Here is a 17144-nt window from a genome sequence, read left to right on the forward strand (position 1 = left end):
TTAACACCCATTTGCTTCCTGCCTCAAAGGTTATTTAAACACCAATTACTTCATCAAATGTTAACTGATATTATAACATGAGGTGGTTTTCTGTTGCTCGATGCTCAAGGACAAGGAGACTTTGAAGATGTAATCACATTAGGAGCAAGAAAGAAAAGGAATGTCATGTGCCTATTGGTTGTGGCCAGAAAATGGTCTCTGATTGCAGACAGACGATTGTGTAATAACTTCGGCTAATATCAAGGAAACATTAAACAGATTATTTAATTTCATAATGCATAAGTTATACATACATTTTTAAAACATCATAAATATCAGGGAATAAAAACTTCTGTACAAATAGGTTTAATTTACACAGACTTTGTCTTGTCAGAATTCATATATTCAAAAGTCGATGTCTTTTCTCTACAAAAACGATTTGGAATATTGCAAACGGGGGTAACGCCGTTAAAAGCACTATTCATATCGCTGACCAGGCAGTTCTGCCTATAAAAGGGGATACTTGTATTTTCTTCTATAAAAGTATGAAATGAAGGATTGGTTTTGTAAATGTCCTAATTTGGTTAGTGGTCACTGATTATTTACTTGAGCACTGATAAATAGTTTTAGGAAGCTTGGTTAGCTCTTATAAACGTCATAACACACATGTTTTGACCTGTGCTTTCATTTAAGGTGCACAGATTTTCGAGAAGACAGATAGTGATAGGTATTTGAGTGTTGTTATGCCTTTTATAGTATTAATAATTCAGTGTAGCATAAACTTATACGTGCCTAGTGGACAAAGTGGATCCAAACTGAAGAGGTTGTTTTCATATTAGGGATAACAGAGTATTGTTTAAGTCATAAGAGTAGACCTGCACACAATTTTCCTGGGAGGGACATTTCATAATCTAACAACCAGGAATTGTTGTATAGTAAGGTGTGATTAGGGTGTATTACTAGATCACAGTGAATTTGAAACAGTAAGACTGTCTTGAGCACTGTGAATATTGCCTTACAAAGCTGGAATCAAGCCTGATATACAAGGGTTGCTGCAAAATTAATCAGTGGTAACTGCTTTGAGCAGCACCCGAAAGTCTTACTGAATGATCCTTTACTAATGTAAGAAATGTAAATTCTGTGCCTTAGAGTGCAAAGTTCTTTAGGGTGTGGGTACATCAGGCCGTTATTGATATGTTCTGAAAAGTTAAAACAGACTTGTCTGAATCAGCAAACATTTTAAGGAGAATTTCATAACCTTTATGAACCACTATATTAAGAATTGTGTGTGGGTGTTTGAAAAGCCACTGTGAAGGTCAAGGGTTTGAGTGTCTTTATAAGTCTTCATCATCAAAAGTTTCTGTGCATCTCAGCATCACCGTCTCATAGTCAATCTGTGGGCTGGTGTCCTGAAAAACAAACAGATTAGAACATTTAGAGGTATCTATTTTTCTTCCCCTCGGTGCTTTCAACACGATCAGGAGTAGCGAATATAATAAGTGGCAGGATTTTGTGAAAATTATAAATTACTTTGAATTTACTCACCTTGAAGGATAAAACTCAGTTCATATGAAACTATATCTGGTACATATCATGTATAAGAAGATATGAGGTGCCCATTTCCATTGGTACGTGATTCATTCAATTAAAATAGCTGTTAGAATTTGTACCATCAGAATCAATGGTTAATGCACTGATAGTAATTTGGCTAGCAAAAGTACTGCTAAATGAGAATGGGGTTACAGAGGATTAGCAAATTTGTCTGTGATTGGTTAATTGGGAATACCACTTATTTAACATTTGCACACTATTTATTGTTCCGAATTGTGACTATGATTCGCAGACATAAAATGAAATGAAAAGTGTTATAAAACATTAAGGGCCTGATTCTGACTTTGGTGGTGCAGCGCCGGGTCCGCCTCGCCGCCGCACTGCCAAAGCTGTGGTCAGGCCTCCCGCCAGATTTGGAGTTTCCGCCTGTCTGGAGGGCTTTCTTTGGCGTTCCCACGGCAGTGCCTAGAAAAACAGGCAACGCAATGGGAGCGCCAATAATAGTTCCTGCAAAGCATGGACTGAAAAGTCCACATAGTGAAGGAACTGGTGTGCTGCATACAGGAGGGCACATGTTGTGCCCCTCTGTGTGCATCACAACAAACAAATGATGGACGGAATGCTGACAATGCAGACATTCTCCCCCAGTCAAGAGATCTGGGTTAAATCCATCGTTCTTTTGCCCACTACGCCACCCCAGTTTAGACATGGCCATATGCAAATCAGTCTTGACCCTGTGCCTCATGGGAACAGTCCAGCCCGAACTGCCAAGCCATGTCTTCCCTGGACCGGAATCAAGCATCCTAGGACCGGTTTCTGGCTATCAGCCGTCATCAGCCAGGATAGCTTGACTCCAGTGGCGTAGTGAGCAATGTTGACAATGCAGACATTCTCCCCCAGTCAAGAGATCTGGGTTAAATCCATCGTTCTTTTGTCCACTACGCCACCCCAGTTTAGACATGGCCATATGCAAATCAGTCTTGACCCTGTGCCTCATGGGAACAGTCCAGCCCGAACTGCCAAGCCATGTCTTCCCTGGACCGGAATCAAGCATCCTAGGACCGGTTTCTGGCTATCAGCCGTCATCAGCCAGGATAGCTTGACTCCAGTGGCGTAGTGAGCACGGGTCCCACGTCTGGGAATACCCATCCCACTTAGGGCGAAAAGCGTTACAACAAACAAATGATGGACGGAATGTTGACAATGCAGACATTCTCCCCCAGTCAAGAGATCTGGGTTAAATCCATCGTTCTTTTGTCCACTACGCCACCCCAGTTTAGACATGGCCATATGCAAATCAGTCTTGACCCTGTGCCTCATGGGAACAGTCCAGCCCGAACTGCCAAGCCATGTCTTCCCCGGACGGGGAAGACATGGCTTGGCAGTTCGGGCTGGACTGTTCCCATGAGGCACAGGGTCAAGACTGATTTGCATATGGCCATGTCTAAACTGGGGTGGCGTAGTGGACAAAAGAACGATGGATTTAACCCAGATCTCTTGACTGGGGGAGAATGTCTGCATTGTCAACATTCCGTCCATCATTTGTTTGTTGTAACGCTTTTCGCCCTAAGTGGGATGGGTATTCCCAGACGTGGGACCCGTGCTCACTACGCCACTGGAGTCAAGCTATCCTGGCTGATGACGGCTGATAGCCAGAAACCGGTCCTAGGATGCTTGATTCCGGTCCAGGGAAGACATGGCTTGGCAGTTCGGGCTGGACTGTTCCCATGAGGCACAGGGTCAAGACTGATTTGCATATGGCCATGTCTAAACTGGGGTGGCGTAGTGGACAAAAGAACGATGGATTTAACCCAGATCTCTTGACTGGGGGAGAATGTCTGCATTGTCAACATTCCGTCCATCATTTGTTTGTTGTAACGCTTTTCGCCCTAAGTGGGATGGGTATTCCCAGAAGTGGGACCCGTGCTCACTACGCCACTGGAGTCAAGCTATCCTGGCTGATGACGGCTGATAGCCAGAAACCGGTCCTAGGATGCTTGATTCCGGTCCAGGGAAGACATGGCTTGGCAGTTCGGGCTGGACTGTTCCCATGAGGCACAGGGTCAAGACTGATTTGCATATGGCCATGTCTAAACTGGGGTGGCGTAGTGGACAAAAGAACGATGGATTTAACCCAGATCTCTTGACTGGGGGAGAATGTCTGCATTGTCAACATTCCGTCCATCATTTGTTTGTTGTAACCCTCTGTGTGCATCAACAGGGAGCAGAGGCACCAGGGGGCCCTATAGTGCCTCTTTGTTTAATCTCCGCCAGGGTTTTCGTGGAGGAGGAACTGGCATGAAAACCCTGGCAGTCCCGCTAAGCATACTGATGCCTCAACACCTTCAGGAAACAACGGTTCCCTGGTGGCTGAGGCGGTCTAATCGCCTGACTCCTACTAGGGTGGTCAGGGGACCACCACGGCCACGCCCCTGACAGTCTGGCGGCCCGTGGACTGCCAGACTCATAATGGGGGCCTTATAATCTGGACACCACCATGCCCCACTCCAAATAGATTGCTTCTTTCCTTTCTAATAATAATGTTTGCAACACGTATCCTATATCAACTTTCATGGTGTGTTGCCTGGAAAACGGCTCGTATTTTCCCCACCCTTCAAATTATTGATACCAGATTTTTCTCTGATTGTGGGTACAATTTGGACTATTATAAATTGAACCCTGTTCTTGTTCTTGTTCTTTTGTGGTACGTCTTTCTATTATTGTACTGTTACATCAATTGATAATTTTGTTTTGTCCTTTTGTTTCCTGCTATCTTCACTCTTTCCCTCTTTTTCTTCTCATTCCTCTGTTTCATCTTTATTTCCGGCTTCTCCTTTATGTTTCTCATTTATCTAAACCCTTTTCTTATCCTCATTTTTTCTGCTGTTTCACGATTTTCTGTGTTTCTCACTGCTATTTTTTTCATAATAAGAACTCTTTTTCATATTTGGTTGCGTTCTTTGCTTGTTTTTGCATTTATACATGAAACATTCTTTTACGAAAAGTTTTGACTATGTTTAAATAAGATCTAAATGTTGTTAAACATTATATCTTGGAATGTTAAAGGTTTGGGTTCTCCTATCAAACGTCAACGAGTTTTGTCTCATATTGCAAACTTAAAGGGAGATATTGCTCTTCTACAGGAAATTCATAAACCGGATACTGAAATAACTAAATTGAGGCGAAATTGGGTGGGCCATGTTTTTGCATCACCAGGCTCAGGTAAACGCAATGGCGTTGCTATTCTCTGTCATAAACGCTTGGATGTCCAACTCATAAGACAGGATAATGATTTTGAGGGTAGATGGGTTGTGATCTCCTTACTAATTAACAAGATTCCTCTTACTATTTTTAATATTTATGCCCCCACCTCGCAGGATAAATTGTTTTGGCCCCAAATTATTTCCCGTTTAATGCAATGTACTGATGAGTATTTGATTTTTGGTGGGGATTGCAATATGATTATAGATCCCTTTATTGACAGGAATTCCGGCTCCAGATTTGTCCCGTCTTTTACGCATTCTCAATTCACCTCCACTATTTTTCAAAGAGCTCTTGTAGACTCTTGGAGACTTTGTCATCCCACAATACAAGAACATACTTATTATTCACCTGCTCACTCCTCACAATCCCGAATAGATTACCTCTTTATTTCCACGGCTCTACTTCAGCACATTTCTCATTCAGACATAGGTTCTATTCTAATTTCTGATCATGCCCCGGTTTCCTTGAGTTTAAATTTACTTCCTCCCATTAAAGGGACTAGACGCTGGAGATTCAATAACTCTCTTTTATTAGACCCTAATTCCCGCCAGCCTTTCTCGAGTTTGCCTCCGTATTTTTCGAAGAAAATGAATCTCCTCAGGTATCTCCTCAGCTTGTATGGGATTCCTTTAAAGCTGCTTCTAGATATTTTATCATATCCTTTGTTGCCCAAAAACGACGTGCAGCTTTTCTTTCCTCTCAGGCACTTAATTCACAAATTGAAAAACTGGAACATCTTTATTATCTATCGAAAAGCCAGTCTACCTTGAAAGAATTAATTAGTGCCAAACTCTCTTTTAATAAGCTTTCTACTGACTCCGCAAATCTATATTTACTTAAATCTAGCGCTAAATTCTATAGTGCGCAGAACAAATCTGGTAATCTTCTTGCTATATATCTCAAGATCAAAAAGGAACGTACTAAAATTGAATCTATCATATCTTCCGCTAATACCGTGCTTCATAAGGATGAAGACATTCTTTTGGAATTTTCTACTTTTTATAAATCACTATATACTCCTGAAGCTCCTCCCCTCTTATCTGACATTGATCAATATTTAGCTTCCATCCCTCCACCTCCTTCTTTGGATATAGATTTCTCCTCTCTAGAGTCTGATATACATACTAAAGATATTCTTCGTGCTATTCAGTCACTTAAAAAGAGGAAAGCTCCAGGTCCTGATGGTTTTACCATAGAGTTTTACACCCACTTTTCCAAATTACTTATTCCCAAATTACTTAGTTTATTCTTGTTTTTTATATCTTCCCGAAAATCTGAAGGTTCTTTTCAAGAGGCTTTGATTTGTCTCCTTCCGAAAGAGGGTAAAGATCATACACTATGTAAAAACTACAGGCCTATTTCTTTAATCAATTTGGACTATAAAATTTTTGCAAAGATTCTTGCGCTTCGTCTGGATAATATTCTACCTCAATTAATTGGTAAAGAACAATGTGGTTTCATTAAAGGTCGTCACCTTTCTGATAACACTCGTCTCTTTTTCAATGTCCTTAGTAAGTCTCATTCCCATAAATCTTCATTAGCAGCCGTGGCTTTGGATGCTGAGAAAGCCTTTGACAGGGTTAATTGGCAGTTTATCTTTGCGACTCTTACTTGGTTTGGTTTTGGCCCTAAATTTCTTTCCTATATTTCGCTGCTTTACTCTTTTCCAAGATCATTTATTTTAGCTAAGGGCCTTGTTTCTTCTTCTTTCCCGCTTCTCAGAGGTGTCAGACAAGGTTGTCCTCTTTCTCCCCTTTTATTTATTTTGACGTTAGAACCTTTCTTGTCTAAAATCCGGATGAACAAAACTATTACTGGTTTTCCTTATGGTGATCAGCATCTAAAGCTCTCGGCATATGCCGATGACATTCTTTTATTTATATCTAATCCTCAGACCTCCCTACCAGCTTTTCTTTCAGAAGTTTCTTCTTTTTCTTCAGTTTCAGGATACAAACTTAATGTAGATAAATGTGAAATTCTTCCGTTAAATAAATATTGTTTCCATGCTGATTTAGTATCTTCTTCTTTCCACTGGAATCCTACTAAGAATAAAAACTTAGGTTTATGGTTCACTCCTTCTATTAAGGATACTGTATCACTCAATCTTAAGAACCTCCAGTCAACTTTAATTAGCTCCACAGCGCGATGGCATCCTTTGTTTTTATCTTGGTGGGGTAGACTGGATTCTGTAAAAATGATGCTAGTTCCTATAATTTTATTTTTCTTATCTAATCTTCCTGTTAACATTCCTAAATCCTGGTCCAAAAAAATATATACTATTTTATCACAGTTTTTGTGGCAGAATAAAAAATCTAGGATGCCTTTTTCTAAACTTAAATAACCTAAGAACTTAGGTGGGGTTAACTTCCCTGATTTTGCATCATATCATACTTCCTTCTTTCTTAAGAATTCTTCTTCATTATTATCTCAGAATGCGACTGATTTGTTATCATTACCTTTGTGGGTACAAATTGAATCTTCCTTCATTTACCCTCTCTCATTTGATGAATTTTTATCTATATCGAATACCCCTCAGAAATTCTCTCTTCCCATTCTCTTCCCATTCTTAATCATACTCGTAAAATTCTTCATCCTCTTATTCTAGATGGTTTAGATGACCGAAACCGTTTCTTACAATCTCTGATTTAGTATAACAATCAGTCAGACTCGGGACAAGTCTGCAGTTGAATCTAGTTGGGAATCCGATTTAAACACTTCCTTTTCCACGTCAGTATGGGATAAAATTTGGACTAAGCTAAGGAAGTCTTCTAGGGCAGCAAATACTACACAAACACTATTTTTCATATATAATAGACTTTTAATTACTCCAGCCAAATTGCATCAGATTAATCCTCTCTCTCCCTCTACTTGTTGGTCATGTCCGGCCCCTGTTGCAGACCTTAAGCATATGTTGTTTACTTGCCCGGTTACTCATCAATTTTGGACTAGGGTTTGGCAGCAAATTAATACAATATTTCACACACATATCCCCTTTTCTTTTTCTCATATTTTTCTAGGTAGTGTTGCGGAAGTTTGGTCCTCGTCCACTTCCCTTAATACCCTCATTATTGACTTACTTATAGCTGTTGCATTTCAACTGCTTCTAATGTTTCTTTTCAGGCCTGGTGGTATGGTGTTTGTTATAACCACAGATTAGATAGAGCTTATGTTCACCCGATTACTCTGGCTATTAAACGTGACCTCTTGTGGCTACCCGTTACCAATTTTCTGGATATGTCTGCTCAATCATTACCATCACATATTCCAGCTATAGAAGAAGTTTCCAAACCTCCTTAACTTAGGGTTACTTAAATGTTATTATATTCTATATTTATTTTCAATGTATAATTAAATTTGTGGTAGTGAGATCATTATGATATACCTGTTATATTTTGTGAACAATATTTTCTGTTGTATTATTATACGATATATATATCTTTTTACTTTCTCTCCCCCCCCCCTTTTCTTCTCTCCCTCTGTTGGACCCGGCCTCGTGGCGTGGTCTTAACCCTCTTGGATTGTGCTCGTCCCCCGCACCGGCCTACACGGGCCGCCCTTTCAGGCCGCCAGGGACCCCTCCTCCCTTCGAGGTCCCCCTTGGATTGTACCCGTTTGCCTACACCCGCCTCAGCGGCCCCCTTTTCCAGGCTGCACAGGAACCCCTTATCTCTTCGGGGTTCCCCCCATGCTTGCTCCACGCACCAGCCCACGCGACCCGGCTCCCCCCGGCCTCGGCCCCAGCGAAGCCCCGACATCGAGGCACCAAGATCTGGCCAGGGGGCACCGCATGGCCACTTCACCTCTCCCGGAGGAGGAGAGTTTCGATGGCACCCCCACCGTCCCTCCACACCTAGGTGCGATCGTCCTCCGGCCTCTCCGGGCCTGGCGCCTTTCCCGCTGGGCGTCTGGCCTCTCCCAGCCCGGCCTCTCCGCCCCCCCCAGGCGCAAGGGTCCGGACATCAAAGGGCTCCAGACCTATATCTGGGGCAACCCCGCAATGGAACAGCAGTTGTATCCCGGAGTCAAGAGCCCTGCTGATGGAATCGCGGCTGACCCTACGGAGAAGAACTCTTGCTTGACCCTATACCACGAGCCCAGCTGACTACGTCGCGGCTCCACCTTATTGAGACAAGGAACCTCACGGAACATCGGGGCCCTGCTGACGCTGTCGTGGCCCAACCTCGCTGAAGCCTCCCCCAGAGCCCTGCTGACGTCGTCGCGGCTCGAGCTGAACTGAACCACCTTAAGAGCACTGCTGACCTAGTCGCGGCTCAAGCTCCACGAACTGATCACCAGAGCCCTGCTGACGCCGTCGCGGCTCGACCACTCCGGGACACGGAGTCCCTCCAGCTTGAGGAACAAGAACTGGGCCTAAGGTACCCTCGTACCCAGCTGCTACCAAAGACTGTCCCGCTACCCCGTCCCTACCAAAGACTTTGAGACTCTTGCGGATCCCTCGATCCCCCTTGTATATATCGATAACCGTAACTTCTTAAATGCTGATAAAGAATTGCTCATCGTGATAAACATCCTCGAGTCCTGTGTGGTGGTGTTACTGTGCTGGTACGGTATAGGAGAAGGACCTCTCCTAGGAGGCTTCTCAGCAGCGCTCGGCTACTTCGTACAGTGTGGGGGCCCCCCTGGGTGGTATCTCCGACTCCCCCGGGGTTCGCCTTCCAACATTTGGTGGCAGCGATGGGATCCGAGCCGAACGCAGAGCGTACAAGCAAGTAACCCACTCGCTATCCATCCAGACGAACAGAGACCATGGAGTTCCAACCAGAACGATTGGAAGAGTACACGCACAAAGAGTTAAAACAGTTCTGCAAGGACAAGGGCATTGCGACCACCGGCCTAGGTACCAAGGAAGAGATGCAGGAAGCCCTGAGAACCTCGATAGAGTCCGAGGCGGGTCCCTCCCAGAGTGAAGGTCCCATGCCCCTGAATGCAGCCCCGCCACCAGCACCGACCCCCGCAAACGGAGGGAGAAACAGCCTGGAAACCGGCCTCTCCGCGGAAGAAATACGAGAGCGGGAGAAGGTCCGGACCCATGAGCTAGAGCTCGCACGACTTGTTGTATTATTGGTGTATTTTCTACTTATATCCAATAAACTTTCTTTAAACTAAAAATAAATTGAACCCGGAGTATGCCACTAGAAATTAACAACTACTGGGGAATTACAGCGGTACCATTAATTCCGGGGCTGACTGCCTGGGCAACTCATCATTTTCCCCCCATAATTTCAAATTTCAGCAGTTGAAATCTCTCTGTGAGAGTTAGCAGATCTCTGGGAACACTGCAAACCTCATAATTCCGATTGGGGCCAGTGTAATTAATAGGTCATTTGTAATGGATGCCATTGCCTGTCCCTCAAAACATTTTTATCAGGTTGAGTTCCAACATTTATGACATTACTGTAATCAACAATCACAAAACATATTTCATTGCAATCGATTATGTGTCCTTTCCTCTTTGCCAATCAAGAGAAACACCTACCCTGAATCGTGGTCTATGGGTGAGATGCTGAACACCTAAGATATTTGTGAAAATTGTGCAAAATTATGTATTTTCCTCCAAGTACACGTCATCAACACTCCACTTGTTCTAACTTTCATTGTCAGTCCTCCAACTTTTCATTGTCACTCTTCTGAACTTATACAGTGTTATTCCATGGAAATCTTTTACGGACACTCTTATGATTGCTCAACACCTCTGTGCTCATTGTCACTCCTTTGTTCTCTCAATACTTCCTGCTCTTCGGAAGTATCCTCATCTGGTCTCTTTATTCCCACTTCTCTACTCTTCAACTGCCCTCCTTTGTACTCTCTTTCATTTACATGTCTCTTTCCTTCTCTCATTGTAACTATTTCCTCTGATTCATTGTGAGGTCACTCTTCTTCACTTCAAACGGATATTCAGAATAAGAAGAAATTCTTCACCAGAATTGTATTTTTTCCTGATGACTGTTAAGTCACTTGTCTTTTATTTTCAATCCTCTAATATTTCATTTTCATAGAACTTCTGTAATGTTTCTTTCTCTACTTACTCTCGTTCATTGTCATTACTCTGATCTGTCACATTTTTGTAGTTCATTGGCACTTCTTAATTCTTTTAATGTCTCTCTGATCTACTACAGTCAATTCTATGATCCCATTAATTGTAAATACTTTAGTTTGATTGCAACTCCTTCGCTCTCTTTTATTGTGACTCCTGTCCTCGCATCAAAACATCTACCCACTTTCTATTCCACTTGACCTTTCTTAATGGAGCCTTATTGAAGAAGAAAAAGACTGATCTGCATATGACTTGAGTGGCACAGAAGGCAAAAAAAACCAAAATGAATTGAAAAGTGGCCAAGAGTAATTACTAGTGGCCAAAATATGTTCAAGCATTTCATCGTTTTTTGTTTTTCAAAACTCTTGTGATCTATGTCACTGCTTTGCTGTTGTCATTCATTGGCAGGCCTCAACTCGAATTCACTGCCAGCACGCTGCTCTCATGGATTGTCACTCGTCAGCTCTTCCATGGCCAATTCTATGCTACCCTTAGCTTTCATTGCCATCCCTCTGCTCTATTTCCTTCTCACATTGTGAACTATTATTCCCTTTTTTTTGATAATCTCTTGCCTTTCATTTTCAAACTTCTAATCATTGTCACCTCTTTGATCTATGTCACGTTTTGGGTTTTTTAACTGTCAGTCTCTCCTCACTATTTCATGGTCTCTCCTCTGCTACCTTTCAGAGGCATTTCCCGTATTGCTATCCCACTATTCTCTTATATTCTGTCCCATCTGGCTGTTCTGTCCACGAACTCTCTCCCCTATTCCCAACAGTCTGCAGAGATACTAATTCGAGTTTAACACATGTTCACAGACAAAGCTGGGTTCAGTAATGAGAAGGAGGGTGACAACCTCAGGCAGTAATTTCACTTTCACTGTGTAGTGCAAAGTGGTGCTATAGATAGTACATCCAGTTCTAGGACAAGACAAAACATCAATCGTGCCGAGACAGTCTGAAACGCCAAAGGTTGTATTCTCCTGACTAGGTATACTCAAATGGCTGCAACCCTTAAAAACCAAAGCACTTACAAAATAGTCTGTATCCAAGGACTTGGACACAGAATAGGCCGGGGCACCAAAATAAAAGTGGCCCCATCAGTGAATTAGATAGTGTTGGACCTGGCAATTTTGCAGGGTTATGCCTAAACTTTTTGCCTTCTTCCTCATATTTTTTTCTGAACAGTTTTTGTTGGTTTTAGGACTCTGGGCACTTTACCACTGGTAATCAGTGCTAAAGTGCATATGCTCTTTGTTTAAATTGTATTGCTCAGTGTTTTATCTATGATTGGCATAATTGATTTACTAGTAAGTCCCCAGTAAAGTGCACCATTGGGCCCAGGGTGTGTAAATTAAATGCTACTAGTGGGCCTGCAGCACTGTTTGTGCCAACCACATGACTAGTCCTTTAAACATGGATTAGGCCTGCCACTGCAGTGCTCGTGAGTGCAGTTTTAACCTGTTTACCACGACGGTAATTCCGCCGCGGTGCTGGGCGTTCCATTGAGTGGGCAGGCCGCGTCGGCCACGGACGTGCACAGCACTACCTAGGCAGTGCTCTCAACGGCCGTTGGCCGACGGGCGCAACAAAGGGGTTAAACTGCCATGTCTACCTTTAAAGTGCACCCACTTTAAAATGCATGTTTGAAAATGCCACTTTTAGAAAGTGGGTATTTTCTTGCTTAACCATTCTGTGCTTCTGTCTGTGTGCATAATACATGTCTGGGTTAGAATGACAGTCACACAAAGGGAGCTGAGGTGTGCCTTGCATATCCTGATGGTCCATGGTCCTGATGGGCTGATGGCCTTCCTGAGCGAGAGTGGTGTGATGAGTTGTCACTGATACCAGAATAGGGTTGTGCCTGTCCTCACACAAAGCTGTCTCCACCCTCCAGTAGTGTGTCTGGAACCAGATCAGGAGAAAGTGGGGTATTGTACACTACAAAGACTTTCCTTTGAAGTTTGACTACTTCTAAGGAAGAAAGAGGTAGAAGTATCAAGACACTGCGCACTTTATCCTATTTTGTAACCATTACACAGTAATTAGAACAAAATACATTTTACCTTTGTTACAAGGGAGAGGTTTTTATCAAGTAAAACCAGCAATGATGTACCTTCAATTACTTGACTCCCCATGGATAATTTTTAATATTGCTAATTTTTTAGTAACTGCGGTAAGGATAAGGAAAAAACTTGATGCTCAGTTTGTATACTGTTGTTAGGGGCATATTTATTGGCTTGGTTGCCCACAATGAGAACTATTTTAAACTGGTTTTTGTAATGTTTTTTATGTGTATGAATTATTGTGATGTACTTTTATGATTTTAATTAATCGATTAAAGTGGTTATGACTGACTGACTGAGGTAGAAGTATTGGACCTTTCACACCACAAAATCAGACCACTTCTGGACTGAAGACATTCTGCCAGGAAAAGTGCTAATTAACACATAAATTAAAGGCATTGTCATTTACAATGCCAATAGCTCAAAATTGTAAATGCAAGACCTATTCATAGAAGCAGCCGCCATTGTCCCGGGCTGCCAGAAAAGTGAAAGCATGCAAGTAACAACCGAAGTAAAATGGCCAGTCCTCATGGGAGGTTACAAATAAAGACAAGACAGTACTAAGGAGGGACTAACAAGCATATTAATGAATCAGAAGCCAGCATTTACGAAGGGCAATGATACAAGCCAATTACACATATGGGCGGAGAGTGGGCGGGGCTTCTATTCCAAACTTCAATACAGCATGCCGCAGAGCAGTGCATGCGCTGCCCAGGCTCGACCTAAAAATCAAAACGTTTAGGGAAATACTACCGGATGAGTATCAGGTCTAACATGCATCCCAGCCAAAACTGACGGAGTTCTACCCAGCTTCTATGTAGTCCTCCTGTCTAAGGTGGAAAAAACTAGATAGACAGTTAGCACTGGAGCGGTTGACTCCTGGTCGGTGCTCCACACTAAAGTCCATCCCCTGTAGGGAAATGGATCACCTCAACAAATTTGGATTCTAGCCCCTCATCTGCATTAGCCACCTGAGAGGTCTGTTTAAATAAAAAGCGAGTGCCAAACAAATACGCCCTCTACTTCTTCAGGGCCTAGACCACTGCAAAATCTTCCCTTTCTATCGTGCTCCTCCTTTGTTGCCTGGGGTGTATCCTCCAGGAGATGAAGGCTACCAGCTGGTCTAGGCCCTCCTCGTTCAGCTGAGACAGTACCGCCCGATACCGTGATCAGAGGCATCCGTCTGAGCGATGAATTCCCAAGAGAAGTCGGGAGACCAGAGCACAGCAGCTGTGCACATGGCCCGTTTGAGGGAGTCAAATACAGATGTGCAGGCCTCGGTCCAGAAGACATTTCTGTGCTGCTTCTTTGAAGTCAGCCCTGTCAAGGAAGTCACAATGGTGTCATAGCCCTATATGAACCTCCAGTAGTACCCAGCGAGGCCCAAGAATGCTCTGATGCTCGTTTGCGTTTTGGGGGCTCCTAGGCTAGGATGGCTTCCACCTTGGCCTGGAGGGGTTACACTTTACTCGGTGTTTCAAGTACACCACAGATCCTTGCCCTATCTGGCACTTACTCCCCTTGATAGTCAGGCCTGCTTGCTGCAGGGCCTGAAGTACTTCCTGGAGGTGAAAGAAATGATTCTCCCAACTGTTACTGAAGACGGCAATGTTGTCTAGATATGCAGCTGAGAAGACCTCCATACCAGCAAGGACCTGGTTCACCAGCCTCTGAATTGTGGCAGGAGCATTCTTGAGCATAAAGGGCATGACCCTGAATTGGTGATGCCCTTCCAGAATGGATAAGGCAGTTTTCTCCTTAGCTCCCTTAGTAAGGGCGATCTGCCATTACCCGGAGGTGAGGTCAAAGGTACTTAAACATTGGCCCATGCCCAACCTCTCCATCTACTCATTTGCCTGCAGAATTGGATGGGCATTTGTCCGGGTCACCGAGTTCAGCCTCCTGTGGTCCACACAGAAACCTTATTTCAGGTGGGGTGCCCATCGGAGCGGCTTTTGATACAAGAACCACCGGACTGGACCAGGTGCTGCTAGAGGGGTCTATGACCCCAAATTCTAGCATCTTAGACACCTCCGCCTTGAATCTAGACCTCACTTTATCCGACAATCTGTAACATTTGCTCTTGACAGGGAGGTTGCTGCCTGTGTCCACATCATGGGTGCACAGGTCGATCGTCTCCGGGATAAGAAAGAACAGAGAGGGAAACTGCCCCAACACTCTGTAACAGTGCCTCTGCTGGTCAGGGGTTAGGGTGGGGGACAGGATTACTCCTTCCACCAAACCATTCATCACCTAAAAGTCCAGGAGGTCAGGGAGAGTTTCGCTCTCCTCTCCATCCGTCACCATTAGCATGGTGAGCTCAGACCTCTCAAAGTGTTGCTTGAGGCGATTGATGTGCAGTACCAAGAGGGGCTGCCTCGGGGTCTTGAGATCCACCAGGTAGGTGGTCTCCTCCTTCCTCTCAATTACCTTATAGGCAATGGTCCCGGAGGTCCCTTCGGCTCTACAGCCTTCATCACCCACACTTTCTGTCCAGAGGTTAACTCCACAGGAGTGGCGTTCCTGTCATACCATTCCTTCATGTCATCCTGGCTGGCTTCTAAGTTGTGGAAGGCTTACTTCCACAACTTAGCCATTGGAATCCAGAAGATCAGCATTTTGCTTACTACATCTCTGGGAGTCCTCTTGGGAGACTGTTCCCAGCCCTCCTTGACCAAACTGAGATGTCCCTTGTCTGGGTGCCGGAATAGAGGTTTGAAGGGGCTAAAACCCACTACCTTCCAAGGGACCTCCCGGTCGCCAAACAACAGGCATGGTAAGAGTACGTCCCACTTTTTACTCAGGGTCTCTGATCATGCTTTGCAGGATCTTGTTGTATCTCTCAACAAGCCCATTAGTTTGGAGGTGGTAAGGGGTGGAGAACTTATATGCCACTTTACACTCCTTCCACATGGCCTCCATGTTAGCAGATATGACGTTCGTGCCCCTGTCAGACACCACATCCTTCGGAAATCCCACCCGGGTAAAAATCCCCATCAGGGCCTTTGCCCCTGCCAGTGCGGTCGTGGTCCTCAGAGGGATCGCCTCTGGGTACCGAGTTGCATGATCCACCAGAACCAAGATGAATCTGTGCTCTGTGGCCGTCTGGGGATCTATAGGTCCTACCATGTCGATGCCCACCTTCTTAAAGGGGGTGTCAACGACGGGTAAGGGTTTCAGGGGAGCTTTAAGTTGCTGCCCTGTCTTGCCACTGGCCTGGCTTGTCACACAGGTCCTATAGCATGCATCTGAGGACACCCTGAGTCTGGGCCAATAAGAGTGAGGAGCAAGCCAGGCAACTATCTTGTTCAGGCCCAAATGTCTTGCCAGGAGAATGTCATGGGCTAATTTCAATAGGAAGGCCCGATAACACTGGGGGACCGCCAGGGCCCTGTGGGACCCCTGGCCAGGAGCCTTACACTCACTGTACAGAAGGTTGTCCTCCCACTAAAGGTGATGAGTCCCTGATTCCTCACCATCTGCTTGGGCCTCAGTTTGCAAACTCAGGCCCTCGAGGGTGGGGCACTCTCTCTGTGTCCTACAGAACTCCTCCCTGAAGGGGCCTCCTTCCACTTGCCAACTGGCAAGCTTGGGCAGGGCACCAGGACGAGTAATGTCTTCTTCCATGGACTCTGAGGTGGCCTTTGACCGTTCCCCATATATCTCACAGGAGGTACTTTCCAAGGATGGTTTCTCCCGTCCTCGTCCCTTCTTTTTAAAAAAAAAAATCTTTTTATTGAAGAAGACAAAATCAATTAATATCACACACATCAACACAAATACAAAAAGCAGTCATGAAAATATACGAGAAGGATAAAATCAAATGTGGCCAAGTACAATACGACAATACATAAGGGGGCACATTTTATAAGAGCTTGAATCCGGGTGTCGTCAGTAGGACCGTGGTCAAAGAGCACCAGATTACAGTGGTTCATTGTCCACCGCAAACGGAGAGGTATCCTCAAAGGGGGTGCACAACCTACCTCTACTTTCATTCCATGGGGCCCAGATTTTGGTCCACTTCCCCGGGCAACACCTGCTTTCGTACACCGCTCTCTCAATCTGCATGCACCAATCCATATTGGATTCCCAATCTGAGCATTTTAATTCAATTCCACCTTTCCACGTTCTGGCGATGTTACGTTCAGCCACCATGCACCCCAGGGAGACCCACAGTCGCTCTGGTCTAGTCAGATCAGTGGCCTCCCAAATATTCAAGAGACAGAATCT

At 44.3% G+C, this 17144-nt stretch overlaps 1 protein-coding gene across 3 annotated transcripts in view; it reads right to left on the minus strand.

Annotated features, from left to right (window-relative positions):
* Positions 1-240: 240 nt before the first annotated feature.
* STRA8 (stimulated by retinoic acid 8) overlaps positions 241-17144 on the minus strand; it is a 181367-nt gene continuing 164463 nt past the window's right edge. Inside the window, exon 7 of one of the 3 annotated variants that reach the window (XM_085650526.1) lies at positions 241-1388. In XM_085650526.1, the coding sequence (XP_085506652.1) occupies positions 1314-1388 (75 nt within the window). In that variant the 3' untranslated portion in view covers positions 241-1313. The remainder of the gene's footprint in view (positions 1389-17144) is intronic. The other 2 variants (XM_085650525.1, XM_085650524.1) reach the window with 2 other exon arrangements.

The sequence above is a fragment of the Triturus cristatus genome, chromosome 4_1 (assembly GCF_964204655.1).
Source record: "Triturus cristatus chromosome 4_1, aTriCri1.1, whole genome shotgun sequence".
Classification (NCBI taxonomy): domain Eukaryota; kingdom Metazoa; phylum Chordata; class Amphibia; order Caudata; family Salamandridae; genus Triturus; species Triturus cristatus.